A 20,890-nucleotide genomic window follows, 5' to 3' on the forward strand; every position below is an offset into this window, starting at 1 on the left:
GCCCACCACCCTTGGTGCCAACCCTTTCCCTAACCCCCAGCTGCCCCTCCCTGACACAGCTCCACGCTGTTCCCTCAGGCTCTGTCACTGTCACAGAAAGCAGAGCTCAGCGCTGTTCCCCAGCTCCCTGTGAGGAGCTGCAGCCACCATGAGGCCTCCCTTCAGCTGCTCTCCTCTGGGCTGAGTGAACCATTGACAGAAACCGATGCAGCTTGGAGGCTGGCAGCTGAGGGTGCTTGTATGTTGCTCAGGTCAATCAACTGGGAAGGGGCTTGAGAAGGGCTGTGATGCTGGCAGGATGCTGCATGTAATGCATATCTCCCCTGTTCTGCAGACCTCCAGCTGGAGTTCAGTGTTTTCAGAACAGGCTGAGCTCAACAGAGCTGCGATTTGAGTTGTGGTGGGGCTTGTCTGCATATCCAGCACAGGAAGAATGCAGAGCAGCTGGAGCCGGTCCAGAGGAGTGCCATGAAAGGTGCTCCAAGGGCTGGAGTACCTCTCCTAGGGGAAGAAGTTGAGGGAGCTGGGCTTTTTCAGCCTGGAGAAGAGAAGGCTGCAGGGAGGCCTCATTGTGGCCTTCCAGTACCTGAAGGGAGCTTACAGGCAGGAGGGGGACTGACTTTTTACACTGACTGATAGCGATAGGACAAAGGAGAATGGCTTTAACCTAAAGAAGGGAAATTCAGATTAAACGTTGGGAAGAAATTCTTCACTCAGAGGGTGGTGAGGCCTGGGCAGCCTGATCTGGTGAGGGGCTTCAAGGTCCCTTCCAGCTCAAACCATGCTATGATTGTCTCAGTTAAAATGGGAACAGCTTTGAGCTGCAGTTCTTCCTGAGTTGTTCTTGCTGCAGGAAACCCCGAGTATCTAGAAGTGCAATCCTTCCCCCCGAGGAGATCACAGGGCCTGGCCTGCAGCCCAGCCCAGTTCTGCCTGTTCCTCTTTCCTTAGCGCCTTGCTCCTCTTGCATGAGTTTTTGCATGGGAAGAGAGGTTTACTCTTCTGCTCCAGGCTTAGCTTGCGTTGCACCTCCAGGAGACCTCATTGAGACCTGCTGCACCGTCTGTGCGCAAACACCCCCTCTTTTGGGGGAGGCTGATCCGGCCCAGCCGCATGATCGCAGTCAGGTGACGACATTGAGCACAGAGCGGTGCGGGATAAGCAGCTCAGTGAGGGAGATCAGCTGCTGTCCCGGCCCCTCTGCGAGCTGTTCGTGCTCAGGGAAAATGAGCACCTGGCCCTCTCCTCTGCTCTGGAGCTTGACCACGGCATGTCTGACAGGTGAGCCCTCCCAGTGCTGCTTTGCTTTGTAGGGCTGGGTGCCGGGCATGGTGACACAGCGTGTGCTGGTGAAACCGCTGGCCTCTGAGAGTGTGGGGTGGGCAGGGGGGAGTGCTGGGAGCAGCACCTTAAAGATGTGCAGTGCTGGGAGTGGGCTGAGCAGCCTAACAGTCACAGAATCATACAGTTGTTTGAGTTGGATTGTTAAAGGCCAGCTAGTCCAAGTGCCTACAGTGAACAGGGATACCTACAGCTCCATCAGGTGCTTTTTAAAGAAAAGGGAGTAAGTTCAGTTACTCTGCAGACTGAGCGCTGTGGCCTTATCTGAAACCCAAAGGAAGAAGATGCTACTACATTCCCTTTCTTGGGGGTGTTTTGGTAACTGGGGCATCCCAGGAGCATGTATAAAAGTGCTTGAGTATTTCTGTACTTATGTCCCTGCTCCTGCAGCTCTGAGGCACTCAGTGGATGGGGACTTGGCTCCAACTGGTCATGAGCTGGAACAGAGCTCCTCAGTTCCTTTCTCCCTGCCTACCAGGCAGCACTGTTGTGCTGGGTAGTGCTGGGGCGCTGGCACAGGGGCCAGAGAGGCTGTGGGATCTCACTAGCTGCCTGGCTGTGAGTATCCTGCTGGTGGTGGCCCTGCTGGGGCAGGGCAGGGCCAGAGAGACCCTGAAGTCCCCATGCTGTGAAAACTTCTCAGAGCAATTCTCAGGCCATAACCTTTCATCTTAAAATGCCCAGGGAGGTGGTGGAGTCACCATCCCTGGAGGCATTCAAGAAACTCAGAGATTGGCACTGAGGGACATGGTTAGCAGGGATGGGCTGATGGTTGGACCGATGGTATTTTTCCAACCTTTACAGGCAGGAGGGGGTCTTTTCCAACCTTTATGATTCACTTACCTGGGAGCCTTGTTGTATCTGTGTGTCTGGGCAGATAAAGCATGAGATGAGGCACAACCTGTAGACTGGCACATTCATGGAATTTGGGGAAATTCAGAAGTAGGTTATTCACATGTGGAGTTCACCAAAGATCTTCTTTGGTGAAGAACAGACAACTAATGACTTGGTTATGTTTTGTTTTGCTTGAAGCATTGGTTCCTTCAAGAACTGATAGCAGATTGATGTGGGGGAAGAGAAGCAAAGGGGCTGCCATCCTACTTAGGCCTTTTTTGAGTTCTCAGCCACTGCCATGTGCTTCACAGGTCAGCAGAGCTGCATGTCCTGCACATTACAAAGGTTCAGTAACCTTACCATGACATCCTCATGTCTGACTCTTTGTAAAGCAGACTGAGTTAAGGCTGATGAGCTGGACAAGGGGAAAAGTGCATCATGGTGCTGGGTCAAAGCATGGCTGAGGCAATGTGGCTGGGAGCCGCTCTCTCTGTGTAGGACAAGTGCTGATGTCTCCTGATCTCTAAGATATTTACCTTGTGCAAACACAAAACAAAACCCTCTCTGTTAAACTCAGTGTTTCTCTTTTTGGAGAAAACAGCAAGATGTGGGCAGTGGCCCAGATGGCTGTGTGCTCATCTGCTGCCTGTCCCAGGAGTTATAGAAAGGCTGGGTTTTCTACGCTCTTGAGTACAAAGTGGTCAGTATACACATAGGAGGGAGGCCTCTGAGCAGTCTGTTCTCATGTGATCATAGATTTGTAAGGCCTCTTTCATTCAGTGTCCTGATTTTGCTGTAGAAATGCAACTGGTGTTACCAGCCAACTTCATTGGTATGTTGTTGCTTATGCTGGGGTGGTGCTGAGCCCTGACACCAGAGATGTCCAGCATTGTGTGGGCGGGTGTAGCTCAAAGAGGGAGAGATCAAAGGCTCCGGGAGAAGAAATCAAAGGAGGTCACTTTGGGAAGATCTTTGCAGTGACCTGTGCATCACCAGCCACCCAGTGCCTGCTGACAGCCTCTGAGCCCTACATCGTCATCCTGCTCCCATTGTTCCTCATCTGAACATCACCGTTGGGTGTGAGCTGTGCTCTTCTGTCTCCATCACCCTCCTAAAGCAGCCCTTTGAAATAGTCCTTGGTTTCCCTGGATTCTGGCAGGCTCAGAGGCCCCAGAGTGGGAACACGGCATTACTGGGGGAATGATGCTTGTGGGGCCGAAGTCAATCCTGAAGTAACACTGATTTAACAGTCCTCATGTGATGAGCTCCAGAAGCAGCTCAATTTCCTGCTAACTTTGATGCATTACTGTAATACTTGATACTACTGACAATTCGGAACATCTTTTACTTTCAGAACTACTTGGTGTTTTTTTTCCAGCTGTCCCCAGGAGAGGGGCTGGATATGATCTGCAAACCTCTGACTTCAGTACCTAACAGGTGTTATCCAAAAGAATGGAAGAGATGTGTGCCCTGAGTTGCTTATACATGTTAGTAGCTCACCATAATAAGGCATGTGAGAAGAAAAAAACACTCAGCAGCCATAGCAGCACATTGATGCCGTATGAAGCTGTGTGTTTTCAGAAGCTGAGGTTATTCTGTGGAGGAAATCCCTGCCCTGAATTCCTGATCTGAGGTGGTGTGCCTGCCATGGTGGCAGGAGTGGGCTGGGTTTGGTTTGCTTTGTTTCACCTAGGAATGCAATACAAACTTGCCACTTGTTGCATTTAGTTTTACAGGCTTTTCCTCCATCCTGAGACTGAGAAACATCCATTCCTTGCGATCATGTACTTCTGAGATCGCTTTCATCAGCAGACACCATTTCAGTCTATTACATTTCATGGCAAAACAACCTGCACTGCAGTAATACCCCACAGTTCTCTGAAGATTACAGCTCCTTGGCTGTGAATCACTTCTGCTCTTACAGGGGAGGGATTTGGGAATCAAAGCTAGTCTGCCCACAGGCAGGTTCCCTTTGGGCTACTGGATGCATCCAGAGCAGCTTAAATAAAAATCCCAAACCCGTGACTTTTCTTCCTTGATCTCTTTAACCAAGAAGGGATGAAACAGGCAGCTACTTGACAAGCATCTTAAATCAGATTGAGGGATCTCAGGGTAAGCTGAGCACCACCAGCAAAACCAAGTGTTTTAAGCAATTCTCACAACCCTTTATCTTGGAGAGTCAGACCTCTCAGCTCTGGGATCACCTTAAAGTTTTTTTCCAGGGTAAATGATTTTATGATTCTAACGCATGTGCTTGACAGGGCTCTCGTGTGCAGGTGATGCTGCACGTGAGACACTGACTCCCACAGTGTTCTCCTGGGGAAGGTGGCAGCCCATGGCTTGGGCAGGTACACTCTTTGATGGGTAAAGGACTGGCTGGATGGCTGGGCCCAGGGCTGAATGTAGTTAAATCCAGCTGGGGACTGATCACATGTGGTGCTCTCCGAAGGTTGGTACTGTGGCCTGTCCAGTTTAATACCTTTATTGATGACCTGCTTGAGGGCGTTGAGTGCACCCTCAGTAAATTAGCAGGTGATACCAAGTTGGGAGAAAATGCTGATCTGCCTGGGGTAGGAAGGCCATTTGGAGAGAAATGAACAGACTGGATTACTGGGCTGAGGTCAAAGGGTGAAGTTTGACAAGACCGAGTGTCAGGTCCTGCACTTTGGCCACAACAACTCCAAGCTAAAGGCTTGGGGCAGGAGACTGTGTGGATGGAAAGGACCTGCGGGTGTTCATTTATGGTCAGTTGAACATGAGCCAGCAGTGTGTCCAGGTGGCCAAGAAAGCCATTGGCATCCTGGCTCGTATCAGAAATAGTGTTGCCAGCAGGAGCAAGGAGGAGATCACCCCCTGTACTCAGTTCTGATGAGGCTGCAATTCAAGCTCTGTGCTCAGTTTTGGGCCCCTCACTGCAAGAAAGACAGTGAAGCCCTGCAGTGTGTTCAAAAAGGGCAACGAAGCTGTGAGGGGTCTGGAGCACAGGCCTTATGAGGAGCAGCTGAGAGTATTGGGATTGTTTAACCTGGAGAAGGTTCAGGGAGACCTTATCACTCTCTACAACTACCTGGAAGGAGACTGTGGCAAGGTGGGGGTTGGCCTCTTCTCCTGCATAACTAGCAATAGGACTGGAGGGAACGGCCTCAAGCTGTGCTAAGGGAGATTCAGGTTGGACATTAGGAAAAATTTCTTCTAAAGAGTAGTCAGGCACTGAAACAGGCAGCAGGTGGTGGAGTCACCATCCTTGGAGGTGTCCACGAAATGCTTAGGTGTTGTACTGAGGGACATGGTTCAGTGGGGAAATATTGGTGATAGGTGGACAGTTGGACTTGGATGATCTTGAAGGTTTTTTCAATCTCAGTAATTCTGTGATTCGGTGATGCTCAGATGCTGCCAGTATTTCTGCATTGCTCTGTAGTGGAACGTAGCAAAGACAATTTCTGGACACCAAATGAGGACACAAAGGTTAAGACCTAATGGTAAGCCTTCGTTAAGAGAAGAAGAATAAGTTGACCATTATGTGTTTCTTTTTCTTTCTCTTAGGTATTGCTTTAGGCCAGACAGCCACCACCCAGGCCCCTGTTGCATCAACCCCGCTACTTCTGAGTGCAGCTACCACCCAAGTCCCTGTTCCACCAATCCCTATTGCCACTGCAACCTCGGCTCCCACATCCCCATCTGCTGCTGGGATGCTCTCAGCAACAACAGTGACAAATCTCACCACCCCTACAGTTGTGCCATCTGCTTTCTCAAGCACAAACCCTCCCACTCCAGCTCTGCCCACCACCCCACGCATCGCCGTGCTCACCTCTGGGACTGCAACCACCCCTCATGCACCCACAGCACTAATGGCCACATCCAGCAGTGCCTGGGCTAGCCCTCCAGATGTAACTGCATCTCCTGGAGTCCCAACAGCAATTCCACCCCTCAGCACCACCGAGCCCTCAAACTGCAGCAGAGTGAATGTGACAGCATGTACTCCTTGCTCCCCAGGGACCATTCCCAGCAATGGTAAGAGCCAGGGCTCACCCAAGCTCTCCTACGCTAGGTGGCAAAGGGAGTGACTGAGGAAAGCAAGACTGGCTTGTGGTGGATGCTCTAGGGTAACTCTGCAGAGGACAGGAGGTAATTTCCACCACGCCGTGTACAGGATCTGCCCTAGTGAGACCTTCTCCTCTTGCTCATGCTTTGCTCCTGCAGTGCCAAGGACTGGTTTCTGCACAGAGGGGGGGAGGTGTGGATCTGCTGTGTGCCACCACTGTAAGTCTCACACAATTGTTCTGTGCAGTTCAGATTTGTTTTGTGCCAGAGCTCATGTCTGGTGGGAATGCTGCATTGCCTACGTGCAAAGGAAAGCTGTTTCTGCTTAAGGCAGATTCTCTGCTTTGGGGTTTTCTGCTTCCCACAGATGTAAATTTATCAGAAATCAAAGGAGTGCATTTATTTTAACTTCTGTGTGGTGGTGGGGAAGAAGGAAAACCCTCCTCTCTCCTCAAATTGGAAGAGGAAAGAGCAGTCTTGGTAATTACCAGAAGTCCATGTTGATAGAATTGGGATCATAGATTGCCTTACAGCAGCATTGCTAGCATTAATGTGATTTTCTACCCCCCAAAAACCGTCTTGCTGGGGGAGCTGGATCCAAACACCTGTGCCCATTGCTATGATCCATAGACAAGACAAGGGGATGGATGAGGGTTGAAGTAAAGCCTCACAGTGCTGATCCTGCTCTCTCTGTCTCTATTCAGACAGCTGGAGCTGCTCGTGCTGCACAGAGGGCTCGTGTGTGGACCCTGGTGCCTGTGCTCCTTGCCCGGCGGGGCACTACCAGCCTGTGAGGGGACAGCAGCAGTGCCTGCCGTGTCCAAAGGGACGTTACACCAAGTAGGTGATGGCCTCTGCTGGGTTCTCTCTCACAATGCCTCCCCATTTTGTCAGCCCTTGGAGCCTCCAGGTGCCTCAAATCCCTGAGGTGTCAGCCATGCCTGAGGCCTGTCCCTGCGCCAGGATGGGCGCCAGCCTTGGTCCAACCCAGCTTGTGGTGCCTCAGGACATGGGTGGCCTGCAGGCCAAGCTTCAGTGCCACACCTTTGAAAAGATCATGGAATCACAGAATGGTTGAGGTTGGTGGGAGTCTCAAAGCCTACCCAGTTCCAACCCTGTGCTGGTTGCTCCCCACCAGATCAGGCTGCCCAGGGCTCCATCAAACCCAGCCATGACTAAATCAGGATCTGCCCCAGGGCACTGCAGAAATGCTTCTGCTGTGACAATGGAGAGTGTGGCACGAAGCTGGGGACAGCAGGAGGAGGGAGGCAACAGAGAGGAGCCATGACAGCTGCCCAGGGCTCCATCAGCAGCGCTTCACATTTCTGTGATATTTGGAGAACCCAGAGTCCCTGGGCTGCGAGCAGCTTTGTGGCTGATGCAGCTTTGTTTTAAGCTAAGTATTTGCCTCTGTTCCCATTGTCATCTTAATTTTTTCCCTCCACAAATCTTGCTCAGCCCCGGGGTTTCCAAAGGAATAAAGAGCATGTCTTTGTTTTCCTCCAAAGGCTGGCTGCTAACAGATTTTTAAACCCACATGCTTTTGGTTGGGGATTTGGCTCTATTGGTGATGAATGCACCAGATTTCCTCCTCCTTGATGTCCTCCCTCTCCTCCCAGAGGCCTGATATGGCATATCCCTATTCCCACAGTCCCTGTTATTTCAGGTCAGGACTCCCTCACAGCAGTGCCTGTGGCTCAGTTCCCTTTCCATAGAATCACAGATGGGAACTCTGTGGTCGGATGGGAACTCTGGAGACCATCTAGCCCAACCCTCTGCTAAATCAGGTTCCACACAATAGATTGAGCAGCAAAGCGTCCAGGAAGATCTTGAATATCTCCAGAGAAGGAGATTCCACAATCCCTCTGGGCAGCCTGTTCCCTATTTCTAGACTTGCTAGTGAAACAGAGCTGTGCTCCGCTGTCTTGAGCACAGAGAAGCCTTAGTAAGATAAAACCATGCTAACCTCTGCTTGATTCCCCCAGCACTACCAACAGCACTGTGTGCTCACCCTGCCCACCTGGCCACTATGCCAACGAGTCGGGGGCCACAGCCTGCAGCGCGTGCCAGAAAGGTAGGGCTGTTTGCATGCAACCCCATGCGCTCCCATCACACACTGCACAGGCTTTTACCCATGGCCAGATGCAATTACTGGGTTACTTAAAAGCACCGATGAGTAAACAGGTTATTCTGTACAGGCCAAAAATAGAACAGCATATCTCTCCCCACGGTTACGGATGTTCTTATTAAAAATGAAAGAACAGGTCTCATTTGCAGTGAGCTAATACCGTAGGCAATACTAAATAGCACATGCAAGGCAACAGCTACTCTGGGTGCCAATTAAGAGCTCTTTACACATGCACAAGTTGTCCTTTGAAAATCTGTGCACAAAACTGCTCGTCTCACACCCAAATCTTGGCTATCATTTGCTACGTTTGGAAGGAAAAACGTAAATAAGCAGCAGTTGGAGGCTGTCATGGGTGACAGTGTGTGGCACCTCACTGCCTTAACTCAGTGGATTTTTACATTAGACCACAGAGAAGTCTATGAGCACGGCCTCTAGATCATGCAATTATGAAAGTTAATAAGCTGCTTTTCTCTTGTGAGGTGAGGGAGGGGGTTTTGCTTCCCTCCTGCTCAGCTGTAGCTCAAGGCACATGTTTTTATGCCTCCTGCCCACACTGCAGGGAGTGTGAGCCCATTTGTTTGCCTGCAGAACAGGAACAACTAACAACATGGGGACAGGGATGGCAGAGGAAAGATCCTGAGAACTTTCTCCTTTTTCCTCCAGGTTATTTTAGCTCACAGCAAAACACAGCTTTTTGTCTGCCTTGCCTGCCTGGATCGTTCTGCAAGTAAGAAATCCTCGTGTGACCTTAGCTGGGGTGGGGCAGCACATCTGGTAGCAGCCACTGAGCACCAGGAGTGGCCAGAGGGCTCTGCAGGCTTTAGGGATGGTGGTGCTGAGATTTGGATGAGATTCTACAAAAGGAGGAGGATTCTGCCAGCAGTGTTGCAGCAAAGTGAAGGACAACTGTTGGCTGGTGTGCTTTGGGGTCAGTCCTATCCCAACCCCCAGCTCAGCTGAGCTGGGGGCTGGGGGAGATGGAGGCACCTCCTGTCCCCCGGAGGAGGAAGAGGGCACCTGGGAGAGGTGAACTTTGCAGCCAAAGTTCAGTTTAATTGCCAGAAAAGCAGTTCTGGGGCTGTTGCTCTTCTCAGCATCTACTGAGCAGTTCCAGTCAAGTATGCTGGGGAATGGCCCCAGCTGGGAGATCGAGTTCCTACAAGTTTCATGCAAATAAAAGACCAAGGAAAGGATAGAAATGCCATCGCATTCCCAACCCTAATTATACATATGGGAGAAACTACACTGCAGATAGACAAATGCCTACAACATGGTAAAAATTGGTAGACGGTGGAAAATTCAGCCTTGGGCTGTGCGTGCATAAAGAAGCAGGCGGTGGGCTGGGTTGGGTTGGCTGTCTCAGTGCTGAGCTCATGGTGCTGTCTCACTGTTCTCCTTCCCAGCACCACCAGCTGCACTCTGTGTCTGGCCTGTCCTGCTGGGCGTGAGGCTCCACATGAGGCTGCTGAGGGGTGTACGCCGTGCCGGGCAGGTGGGTCGTGTGACAGGTTGTGACTGTGGGCGCTGAGCAACCTCAGTGCACTACATGGTTTAGAGTGATGATAGCGTGTGACCTCAGTGCCAGAACGGAGGGATTTCTTCCCAAAATTTGGTCCTTTAATCCAGAGGATGTTGCTCCCTACAACCACGAGCGGTCCAGCTGACAGCAGCTGAGCAAAGCATTGGTGCCTAAGCAATGGAAAAGTGCTGGTAGCTGTCCCAGTGTGGCAGGACATGCTGTGCAAAGCCCTCCTCCAGTGTGAGTTCTGCTGGGCTGCACTGGAGCAATGCAGCCAGATGTATTTCATGCAAACCAGCATTAATGTCTTCGAGACCATGACTTCCCTGACCTGTCATTCTCACAAAGCGTAGGAAACAGCCTTGTACTCAGCAAAGCTCCAAACAACTGGGAAAGGTGCTTGAACCTGGAATTAGAGGAGGTGAAACACTGCTGACCTCTGGCTCCCAACTTCCCTTTGCTTTAAAGCTGTCAGCTCTGCACTAACCCAGCTCCCACCATACTCCCACTCTGTTTTCAGATTTGAAACCAGGTATTGGTCGGATTCCTTCCCTATGCTTTTGTTCTTTCCTTCCTGCCCCTCTGCTACCCAGCTACTACCAAAGTTCAGGCTCAGCTTTTGTCATGCACATGAAGTATTTCATGCATTTTCTCCTTGTGGCTTTGAAAGCAGACTCATCCATATGCAATTGCAAAGGCCCAGATGCTAATGTGCTCTTTTGCTATTTAGGTACGTTCAAAGGTCTGAGTGATGACGCCTGTAAGCCCTGTGAGCCAGGGGAATACCAACTGCAGTGGGGCCAGGAGAGCTGTGACCTGTGCCCAGAGAATCACTACTGCCCCGTGAGTCTGCTCTGGCTGCTTTGGCAGCTGGGATTAACGAGTACAGCTAATACACTTTTAATTAAGGCCAATTTTAGCTTAGCTTGTTTCCTTTTTCTTAAATACAGACAGAGCCCTTGTAGAGCAGTGGGGTTGCAATTAAAGCACCAGGAGGCTGGCTTTGTTCCACTCTTGGCATGAGGGCATGGTTAGGGGATGAGGTATCCACTAATGAGGTACAGAAGTGTTTAAAACACAACAAGACCTGAATTCAATGATAGCAGGTTCATTTATTGGTCCTTGGATATTGCAGGTCTTCAGGTGGCTGGCTGCTAGTTCTACCTCTGCCTCAGTCTGTCATTTCTAATATCTATTCTGAGACAGCAAGGCAGTGGGTTCTTTGTAAAGTGGGTTTCACAGCATGCCCAAACCAAAGAAGGCATCATAGAATCGTTTGAGTTGGAAGGGACCCATAAAGGCCATTTAGTCCAACTCCTCTGCAGTGAACAGGAACAACCTACAGCTCCATCAGGTGCTCAGAGCCCCATCCAGCCTGGCCTTGAGTGTCTCCAAGGATGGAGCTCCACCACTTCTCTGGGTAACCTGTGCCAGTGCCTCACTGGAACATGCTACACACACACTATATATGTAGTACTGAGGCGACACTTACCCTCCTGCCACCTTCTCTATTGTTTGGTACTGAGGAATTTACCTTTCCTCTTGGTTAGAGCCCAGATGTGAACCCTATCAAGTGCCCTCCTGATGCCTTCTGCCCCGTGGGCAGCACCGCACCCCAGTACTGCATGGAGGTCTTCCTGTACAAGGTGGGCAGCTCCTGCCAGCTGACGCCACTGGTGATAGTCCTCCTGGCCCTCTTCTCAGCAGGTGAGCATTGCTCTTCTTTGCTTATGTCTCTGCACAGTGCACACTGTGTTGCCTTAAATTTGGGTTTCTAGTAAGTCTTTCTGGTTGCTCATCCCTTTAAAAGGGAGCAGAAAGCTGGTGTTCCTTCCTTGTTTCTAGCAAAAGGGGCTGCAGAGCCATAAGCTATCCTTATGCCCATTCTTCCTTAAGGCTTCCCCCATCCTGACAGCACAGTGACCTACAGTGTTGTAATATGAAAACAGGAGTCAGGCTGCAATAATGTGGTTAACAGGATAAAAGTGGTTTAAATGCACAAATTGCCTTTTAAAACATGCCTCCTCCACATCACACAACTTGTCATTTTTATGCACTACTTTCTATGCAAATGATAGTCCTTTCCACATTTGCAGGTGGGGATATCAGTGAATATTAAATAGGGACATTATAAGAGTAAGATAATAGATATCTGGTTGTTGTTTGTCCTTGGGAAGCAGCTGTGTGTACAGGCTCCAAAAGAGGCGTATCTTTGCCCAGAAGAAAGAAAATGGACAATTTCCCTATATATGAGACTTCAGCCTTCCTGAAAGCATTTCCCCTGCCCTCAGTTAATACTTTTCCAGCTCAAAATGAGCCATTCGTGCAGTGATGGGGAAGCAGGCACTGGGCATGGGAAATGCAGATACCTGCAACCTGCAGTAATTAGCTCGTTAGTGGATATGGCAGGAAGCCAGCAGGTGGATGAATCTTCAGCAAGGAAGCTACACCAGGAACACTAATCCCAGAACAACAAATTGGCATTCACAGTCCTAACAAAGGAAAAAGTAAGAATTGTGTAGTTTTAGGTCCAAGTCTGGGGGGGAGGTTGGATCAGAGGTTATGATGCAAAGAGCAGCTCTCACTGCTGTTAGGGATTGTAAAAAGAGCAGAAGAGCAAGCTGGAATAGGGGTGTTCAGGGTGTTCAAGCTGAGACTGATCACTGCACAGGCACATAAAAAGAACTGCAATGTTAAGTGCCACTTGTGCAAACGGCTCTGCTGACAGGAGGCTTTCATCTCCTCCTGGTATTCTAAAGCATGAAAGCCACATGCCCACGAGTTTCTGTTTTAAGCTCAACAGTTTTGTGCCCCCAAACGCTCATCCTCCAGTCCAGCTCACTGCTGTTAGAAGGCGGAGGGGAGATCAATCAGATCTTAATCCTCGCAGCAAACAGGGAGCAAAACTTCTCCAACAACAAAGCAGCATTAGTAGTTCTTATCAAAGTCCTATCTTAGCACCTGAGGACCCCACGGACATAAACAAGGACTAAATGCACTGCTGGGCAGGTGCTGGAGCGCTGCCACAGGGACCAGACTGGGCCCCGTCCCTGGGGATGGCCAGGGCATGTAATCACGAACCAGGGACCATGCAGAAGCTCCTCCACCTCAGGTGCCCAGGTTCTGCTGTGTTAGGCCACAGTCCAAAAATCTGCCAGGAAAAATGCCAGCTAAAGCAAGTATTAATTAGAAAAAGTAGTTTTAAATGAAGCACACGAAGGGGTCATCCATGCAGTAACAATGGCCAGTTAATCAGCGTTTCTGATAAACAAGTCTGAGAGTCACAGAACAATGTTCCTCAGTGAAGCCCCGGGTGGCAAAGTGTGCTAAGAAGAGGGGCAAAAGAAGCAGCCCACACAGGAACCAGCCAGCATTTCACGGCTGGATAACAGCTTAATTGTTTGCTGTGAGGTTGTCTGCTCACGCAATCCAAGTTTGGATGCATTTGTCTGGACATATTGCATCACAGTGACAGATTCACGCTCTTCTGTTTAGATCAATTTTCCCTGATTATGCTTCTGCCAGAAACAGTCAAACAGAAATGTCACAGTACTTGATATTTTGCAATTATTTCCATGTCTATGCACAGCCTAAAAGAAATTTTTTCTGACAGTCCTGATCCCAGTCTAGACTCAGAGTTGATCTAGGTCAGTTACTTCTTGAGTTTCATTATAAGCACTGTACAGAGCAAAAGGATTTCTCAGTGTGGCCCTTCAGCAGGGTGGGACAAGTCCAGCGAGTCTGCATTGCTAAGATGCCAGGTGGGAAATGAGAGTTCCATGGAACAGAGAGCAAACAGGAGCAGAAAAGGAAGTGACTGAGTTATTTTGTTAAAACCCACTGCTGTTCTTTACATCTTTCAGGGTAAAGCTGAAATGCCAAAGCTGATTTGTTACAGTTAGCCAGGTAGTATTTTCTGCGCTCAAACCAAAGGAGAAGAAAACACTTTGTTTAGAATCATAGAATTGAGTTGGAAGGGACCTTTAAAGGTCATCTGGTCCAACTCCAGGGACAGGGGACACATGAACAGGGACACATACAGCTCCATCAGGTGCCTCCAGGGATGTGGCACCCACCACCTCTGGACAATCTGTGCCAATGCCTCACCGCCCTTATTGTAAAAAACCTTTTCCTTCTAGATTAACCAGAAGATAACACAGCCATCAGAAAGCACTAGAACAAACACTTGATGCTTTACCTTCCTCTTTGAATGTTCGCTATCATTGTTTACATTCCTTACAGGTGCAATTCTTATAATCTTTGTACTAATTCTGAGAAGAAGGCAAGAAAACAGCACAAAGTCTTTGAAGTCCCTGTTGCTACCACGAGGATCAGAGCAGCACACAACGTATGGAGTGATGGAGCACACAGAGCCCGTGTATGCTGGCTGGTAGTGGGGGAAATGCTATCTGCAAGCACTGTGTTCCCTTTTCTGTAGGGTAATGCACCTGTGTGCATATATGAAAAATGCTTGACCATCACTAACCTATTTCTGTATAGATAAAATAACTACAGAGATATAAAATGCAAATCATTTTTCAGCTGTGACTTTTTGTGCTAACCAACCTAGCTGGATGCTGTTCTACATGAAATGGACTGAACAGCAGAAACTTCCCCTTTAATTCCTAGCTCCACTCGCAATAAATATTTTTTTTCCTTTCCTTAAGAAATTTCAGCAGTCACCTCAACAGCTGGAGCAGCTGCTGCAGATACTGGGATTCCCACAACACTACTGTTTCTACTGAGCAGGAACTAACACAAATATTCTTCCTTTAAGGAATATGTACATTTACTTATTTATTTGCCGTTCTCAAAACTTTATCTATACTTGAAATTGAGGGTCAAATGAAAAAAAGGAATCCCAAACTTTCCCCTTCCTCTCAACTGTGGGAAAACATGTACAGCTGAACTTATGGTCGTTTCCTGGACAAATGTGTCCCTTCTGTTTCCTGCTGTGTTCTCTAATGCAGTGCTTCATATTACTCCACAGAGCTACAGAAGCAACACCTTCCTCCTACTTCTCCAGTGAAATTCATTCACATACCAGGCAGGCTGCAAAGCCCTGCTCAGATCATCCAGCTGTGACACTTCCACAGCGCTGTGCTTCATCAGCTCTGAGAGCCCTGGTAAAAATAGTACTTACTATTATGAGAGATGTGCTTTCAAGTGAGTGTGCACGGAGGTGGAAGCAGGTGTTACTTCTCATGGAGTCCTTTCCCTGAGCTAAAGCAGCAGCAGCCAGCTGAAGGAACCCAGCTGGTAGGGGTTAAGTGGCTGCTGCCCTCCACTGCTCATTCTTCTCATCCCTGGGGAGGTTATTGTGCTTTTCAAGAAAAAGGAAATAAACAACAACCAAAAAAAGCAGTCCTGTGATCTGTTTCAGATCTGTCAGATGAGTAAATGGACAGGAAGAGAGGTGTGTTATCCTCTCTGGTAAGCAGTAATGCAGCTGGTAACCCTGCCACCTGCATCAGCAGCAGCACAGACCAATCACACACCAAGCTCAGTCCCATCCCAAGACCCTTTCTGCCCTCAAGTCTCCATTTCCCACTGAAAGCTGGTTACCTCCTGTCCTCATGCTTTGGTCTTTTCGTCCACCTTCTCCTCACTCCCAGCTACTTGCTTGAAATGTGCTGGCTCTCAGAATCCCCCGTTCTAAGAAGAAATGGGCCCTTTGCAGCAGTGACCACCTGGGGACATGACAGGGCCCTCTCCTCGTGGCTTGTGTGGCTGCAGGAAATGATGCCAAACACCCTCTTCTGTTCTTCAGTCCTGAGAGCTGGGGGACAGGGTGTGCACGGCCCCTCTGCTGGGCTCTCTGATGCTGTCCATAGCACGCAGGCATTAAGTTTCTCGGTAGGCACAGTCAGGGCTTTCTGCAGGAACAGCAAAAGGATGGAGTCCTGATAACACAGCACCACGTTATCTCAGCAGAACACTAAACCAACAGTGCCAAAGCATATTTCTGATTTGCTCTTAAAGAAGCACAGCTGCAGTCAGGCACAGAGATTCCACTCATGAAGGAAAGCGGCGCTGACCTAAAGCCTGGCTGAGAAAGAAAAATGTGGTTGAGTTAAAACCTGACCAAACAGGAACAACAGCACTGACAGCTGAATGGAGCTTGTAGGACTGCATGATTGCAGCTCAAAACACTTGAAGTCTGTGAAATTCTGAGTAACAGAAAACAGCACTGTAACAGGAGAAACTGACTGCAAAAAATGACAATTTTTTATGGTAAGCAACACTGTGAAAACAAGCCAATATACAACCATTATCACCTCCACGTGAGCCTTAAGTGTTATTTCCAGCAAGTCTCTTAGGAAATTGCAGAGTGCAAGTTTTCAGTATGAAAACATCCAGTTCTTTCACTTCCAAACCATGCTCAAACAGTGTGCATTTGACTAAAAAATAAATTAAGGAAAAAAAAAAAAAAACCTGCAAAAATATCTATATAGATCTGTTTAAAAAAAAAAAATTAGCAACTTCTTAAAAAACTAGGAATAAATTTTAATATTTAATAAGACACTGAAGTTTCTCAAGCAGTCAGACATGGAATGTGATTTCAACACTGTGGAAAAATTGCATTAATCTTTCAAGGTATTTTGCTTTTCAAAGTAAATTCAAATAAAAGAGCCCCTAAAAACTGACCGTAAACATAAAGCTGTCGAACAAAACAGACATTTTAATTTGATTTTTCTTCCTAGATCGTAAGCAAATTCTTCTAACATATTCAACTGAAAATAGTTTCTAGGCTTGCTCACGTGATAAAGGAACAACAAATTCTGAATTTACCTACCATGTACCAGCCTTGATGAGTTTGCTGGAAAAGGAAATATACATTTCTACTACTATGGGCAAGACACTAAGTACATAATTTAATGTCACATCACATGCCATACTTAGATGCTGTTTTGTTGAATTTATAAGAAAAAATCTTTCAGTTGTTGATGCTAAGAAGTATTGAGTTGCATCATGAGAAAACTCAATTTTTCCAAGGTTGTTTTTCCTTGTATTTGAATAGTGGGAGAAGGAATTTGGAAAAAACTTATTTTGTTGTCTTTTTAAAACAATACTTCAGTCTCTTTTCCCAGTGCCACAGAGTAAGGTAGAGAAGTCTTCATTAAAAAACACTTTTTTTCTGAATTGGAAGTAAAACTTCTACCAGGTGAGTTCTGATGACTGAGGTGAGGCTCATGAAGTCAGTACATGTATAAGGAAGCACATGGTGCACACTTCTTTCAAGGATCAATCTCCAAAGCATGTGATCAGCATAAGAAACGATTCCCTGTCAATTCAAAGCAAACTTCTGGTTTGCAGCCTTGTCTGTGATGCAAGCTTCCATTGGCCAAGCAGCTTAGTAGCAAAGAACAGAGAAGAGGTAGAAGGAAGCAGAAAGTCAAAAGCCACTTGCTAAGGTCTGTTTGTGTCAATTTACGTTATGAAAAGAGCTCTGAGAGGAATTTCTTTGAACACTGAAGTCTTTATTTACCCACAGACAGATACAAAAGGGGTCCTGCATCCTGCCGTACTAAATGTGTTTGTGGCCCCCCCTAGGAGGAGGGCAGGGAGCTGTAGGCTCCACGAGGGATCTGAAAACCCATGGTGTTCCTGCAACAGTGACAATCAGTAACTATTGGAGCTGGTGGCTTCTAGGAGGGGGAATCTGCCTATTAGGACATTGGGAATAACTGTTCCAGGGTGCCAGAGTCTATGTACGAAGAGAAAAAACAATGAAACAACTACAGATTTAACAAATTATAAAAACAGTGGAATGTAAAGGTAAGATTTTATAATAACTTATTTAAAGGTATTCTTATAAAGTCTTCCTTACATGGTAAAGTATTCAAACAAATAATGGTCCCAATGACATAAAATTCCTTCATTTTGTTTCAAAGTGATGAGGACAGTCTTTCTACTTTACTACCTGATCTCACTTTCCTGAAGACGCGATAGAAATGTACATAACACATTTTTTTGGTTTTCATTTTAGGCACAGGCCTATGCTTCATCCTGGTATAACAAATATCTATAGAAGAGGGTAAATTTCCCTCCAACTCAACTAAAAAATCTTCATTGTTTCCTTGAGTGCAAGGCTTGGCATACCAGTTTCAAGACACAAACATGAAACACTTTCCCCCCATTCTGAACTGAGCTGTTTTATCCATCATTATTATTATATAATTATTTCGGGGAAAAAAAACAACACTTTCCAACAGTGTTTATAGAACGGATTAAAAGAAAAAAAACCACATCTGTTTGCTTACAAAATATAAATCAATGAGTTCAGGACAAGGGCAAGGCTACATTTAAAATCTGTTTCAGTTAAAAACTCCTAATAACACCAAAGTTTTAAGTGTTGGAAACAAGTGGGGATTTCAGTAATTCCAAAAACTAAATCTGTAATCAAATTCGGAAGAAAAAAACTGGAAAGAAACTTACATTTTATGATATAGCAAGGCTTCCATTTCAAAATGGCTACACAGAGTTTCTGCACTATCAAAGGCAAACTAAGCTAGAACATGCACAAATTCTTCAATGAAGGCACACATTCTGTTTACACAGGCTGGATAACATGGCACAAGTCAAAACTTACAACACTGCCTAATCAGTCACACACCAATGACACGCACTGGGAAGAAACAGGTAAAGACATTTTTCTCTACCATTTTTTCCTAGTTCTAGTATTATTTCCATTAAAACTAAATCTTGTGTATTTATCTCACTGTAAGAGTAGGAACCCCATGGGAGCAAAGAACTCAGAACAGCTTTGCTGACACAACACAGTGGTCATCAGCTACTCAAGAGCACAGTTCCTAAAAAAAACTCAAGAATGATTTTGAGCAGTCTGCCAAGTCAAGTAGCCAGTTCTATAAAAATTGTACAAAAAGGAATGGAGTCAGGCTAAACTTCATGTTAAAACTGTTCCTCATATGCTTTCTTTTCAAAAATGGCCTTCACTTTTAATTAGTTGTTTGGATAAATTAGATTTAGCACTTGGGCAGCCAGTCAAGTTTCACCTTCTGTTCCATTGTCTCATCCATGGTTTTCTTTTTCGTTCCTCGTTGGGCATTTTTTGCATTGCCATAAAATTGCAATGCCCAGAATCCAAGAATTCCAAAGAAATGTCTGCCTCTGCATTGTTTGGCATTGAGAAAAGAAACATTTTTTTCTTCAAACAGTAGGCTTGGTATTATTTATTCTTATTAAAACAAAAAAAAAAGGCCTAGGGCACTGGGCCTAGATTGCGAGACGATATCCCTTTAAATCCAGACCTGTACAGCTCAGCAAGATCAAATCAATTCTATTTTGCTGGAATGAAATACAGGAAAAAATAGTATAGAAAAAGGTCTCTTACAGTGCAAGATTTCCCATCTCTGGTACAGGGAGTGCCTTTCCCACCACGTACCATAAATCTTAGTGGGAAGATACTGAAAAATATGGTTTAAGAATCGTTGGAGAGTTATTTTATAAGAGCACAAACAAATTGTTGTGTGTGTGGTTACTGTCAGGATATGCACCTGGATCATGAATGGCATTCAAGCACTTGCTCAAAAACACACAAGGCAAGCAAATCTCATTGGGACCACAGACCAAGCCATTTCTCACTTAAAAGGACTCAAGAGCTAATATCTTCTTTCAAGGATATACTATTTTAAACATCTGTTGATTGACAAATACTATCTCAAAATCTATGTTTACGCCTACCTGCTTTGATATTAACCTACCTCCAACCTGAAAGAAGATTGGAGGGAACCTTATACATTCGTAACAATTCAAGTGTAACTGTAATGCTGAGTAATAAGTTTGGTTTGTCCTGAAATTTTCTGAACTATGTAGTTCGTTATCAGTGCAGAAGCAGCAGAAGACTGCTGTGGTTGGCTCAGTGGATTTATAAAACAAAACAAAAACAAAATAAAACAAAACAAAACATCCCCCCTTCCCCTCCCCCCCCCCGTAACCTTTACAGAATATATGTAAAATTGTGTCCTTCCCTGGTAATATTCACAACTTATCTACAAGATAGTGTTGGCAGTAGTAACTGCAGTCCATGACTATTTGCATTCGGCTCTCATCCATCTGTTCCTCTCCTTTCTCTTAGGCTTCAACTTGTTCAGTTTTTTGCGGGGTTTCTCAGTCTTCTGAGTTTCAACAGAATCCACCCCGAGAACATGTTCAGAGCAGCATAACTGTCCATTCAATGTAGAATTTAGTACTGTCCCATCTTGGTGTTCCTTGCAAAAAGAATTTGGGCAGAAGTGGCAGAATGAAACAGAAGGTTTGCCACAAACATCACAGTGGTGCCAAGGACATTCCCACTTCCCTATGACCAGAAACAAAGAACAAATTAGTAGGGAGTAAAAAATGTCATTGTCTTTTAAAAACTTTTGCCTTTTAACATCTGAACAACATACAATGTCCTTCAGAAAACGAGATGAGACATCAAATACTACAGCCAATCTCAAAAATCAAAATGCTATGTCATACTTCTGAAGCTCATCTGACATTATTAAGTAGCAAACTTGACATCCTCTCATTTAAATACAACAGTGAATCCAAGTAGAAGAAATTATTCAAACAAAACTTGCAGGCTGGCAGAATACTCAGGAAGGCCAATGGCATCTTGGCTTGTATCAGAAATAGTGTTGTCAGCTGGAGCAGGGAAGTGATCGTCCCCCTGTACTCAGCTCTGGTGAGGCCATACCTCAAGTACTGTGTTCAGTTTTGGGCCCAAGAAACACATTTGGGCCTACGAGAAAGAAACTGAGACCGTGGAGCGTGTCCAGAGAATGGCAACGAAGCTGTGAGGGTCTGGAGCACAAGTCTTATGAGGAGCGGCTGAGGGAGCTGGGATTGTTTAGTGTGGAGGAGGATCAGGGGTGAGGGTCAGGAGTGACCTTATCTCTACAACTACTTGAAGGGAGGTTGTGGTGAGATGGGAGTGGGCCCTTTCTCCTACGTAACTAGCAATAGGAGTAGAGGCAATGGCCTCAAGTTGCACCAGGAGAGATTCAGGTTGGGTGTCAGGA

General features: G+C 46.7%; 2 protein-coding genes across 10 annotated transcripts in view; one reads left to right on the forward strand and one right to left on the reverse strand.

The window, feature by feature from the left end:
* The first annotated feature begins 386 nt into the window (after nucleotides 1-386).
* LOC116225741 (uncharacterized) lies at nucleotides 387-16,249 on the forward strand. Its single transcript, XM_031588278.2, has 9 exons — nucleotides 387-1,281; nucleotides 5,719-6,186; nucleotides 6,921-7,056; nucleotides 8,202-8,290; nucleotides 9,008-9,071; nucleotides 9,748-9,836; nucleotides 10,594-10,706; nucleotides 11,414-11,570; nucleotides 14,106-16,249. Exons 1-9 carry the CDS (start codon nucleotides 969-971, stop codon nucleotides 14,255-14,257), a joined length of 1,581 nt encoding a protein of 526 aa, XP_031444138.2. The 5' UTR covers nucleotides 387-968; the 3' UTR covers nucleotides 14,258-16,249.
* Nucleotides 16,250-16,407: 158 nt separating this feature from the next.
* Nucleotides 16,408-20,890, reverse strand: part of NSD2 (nuclear receptor binding SET domain protein 2) — a 76,214-nt gene continuing 71,731 nt past the window's right edge. For 8 of the 9 annotated variants that reach the window (XM_090139773.1, XM_090139775.1, XM_090139772.1 and 5 more), the window contains one exon: nucleotides 16,408-20,184. In XM_090139773.1, the coding sequence (XP_089995899.1) occupies nucleotides 19,916-20,184 (269 nt within the window). In that variant the 3' untranslated portion in view covers nucleotides 16,408-19,915. The remainder of the gene's footprint in view (nucleotides 20,185-20,890) is intronic. The other variant, XM_031588277.2, reaches the window with a different exon arrangement.

Source organism: Phasianus colchicus, chromosome 4, assembly GCF_987193195.1.
Source record: "Phasianus colchicus chromosome 4, bPhaCol1.hap1.1, whole genome shotgun sequence".
Classification (NCBI taxonomy): domain Eukaryota; kingdom Metazoa; phylum Chordata; class Aves; order Galliformes; family Phasianidae; genus Phasianus; species Phasianus colchicus.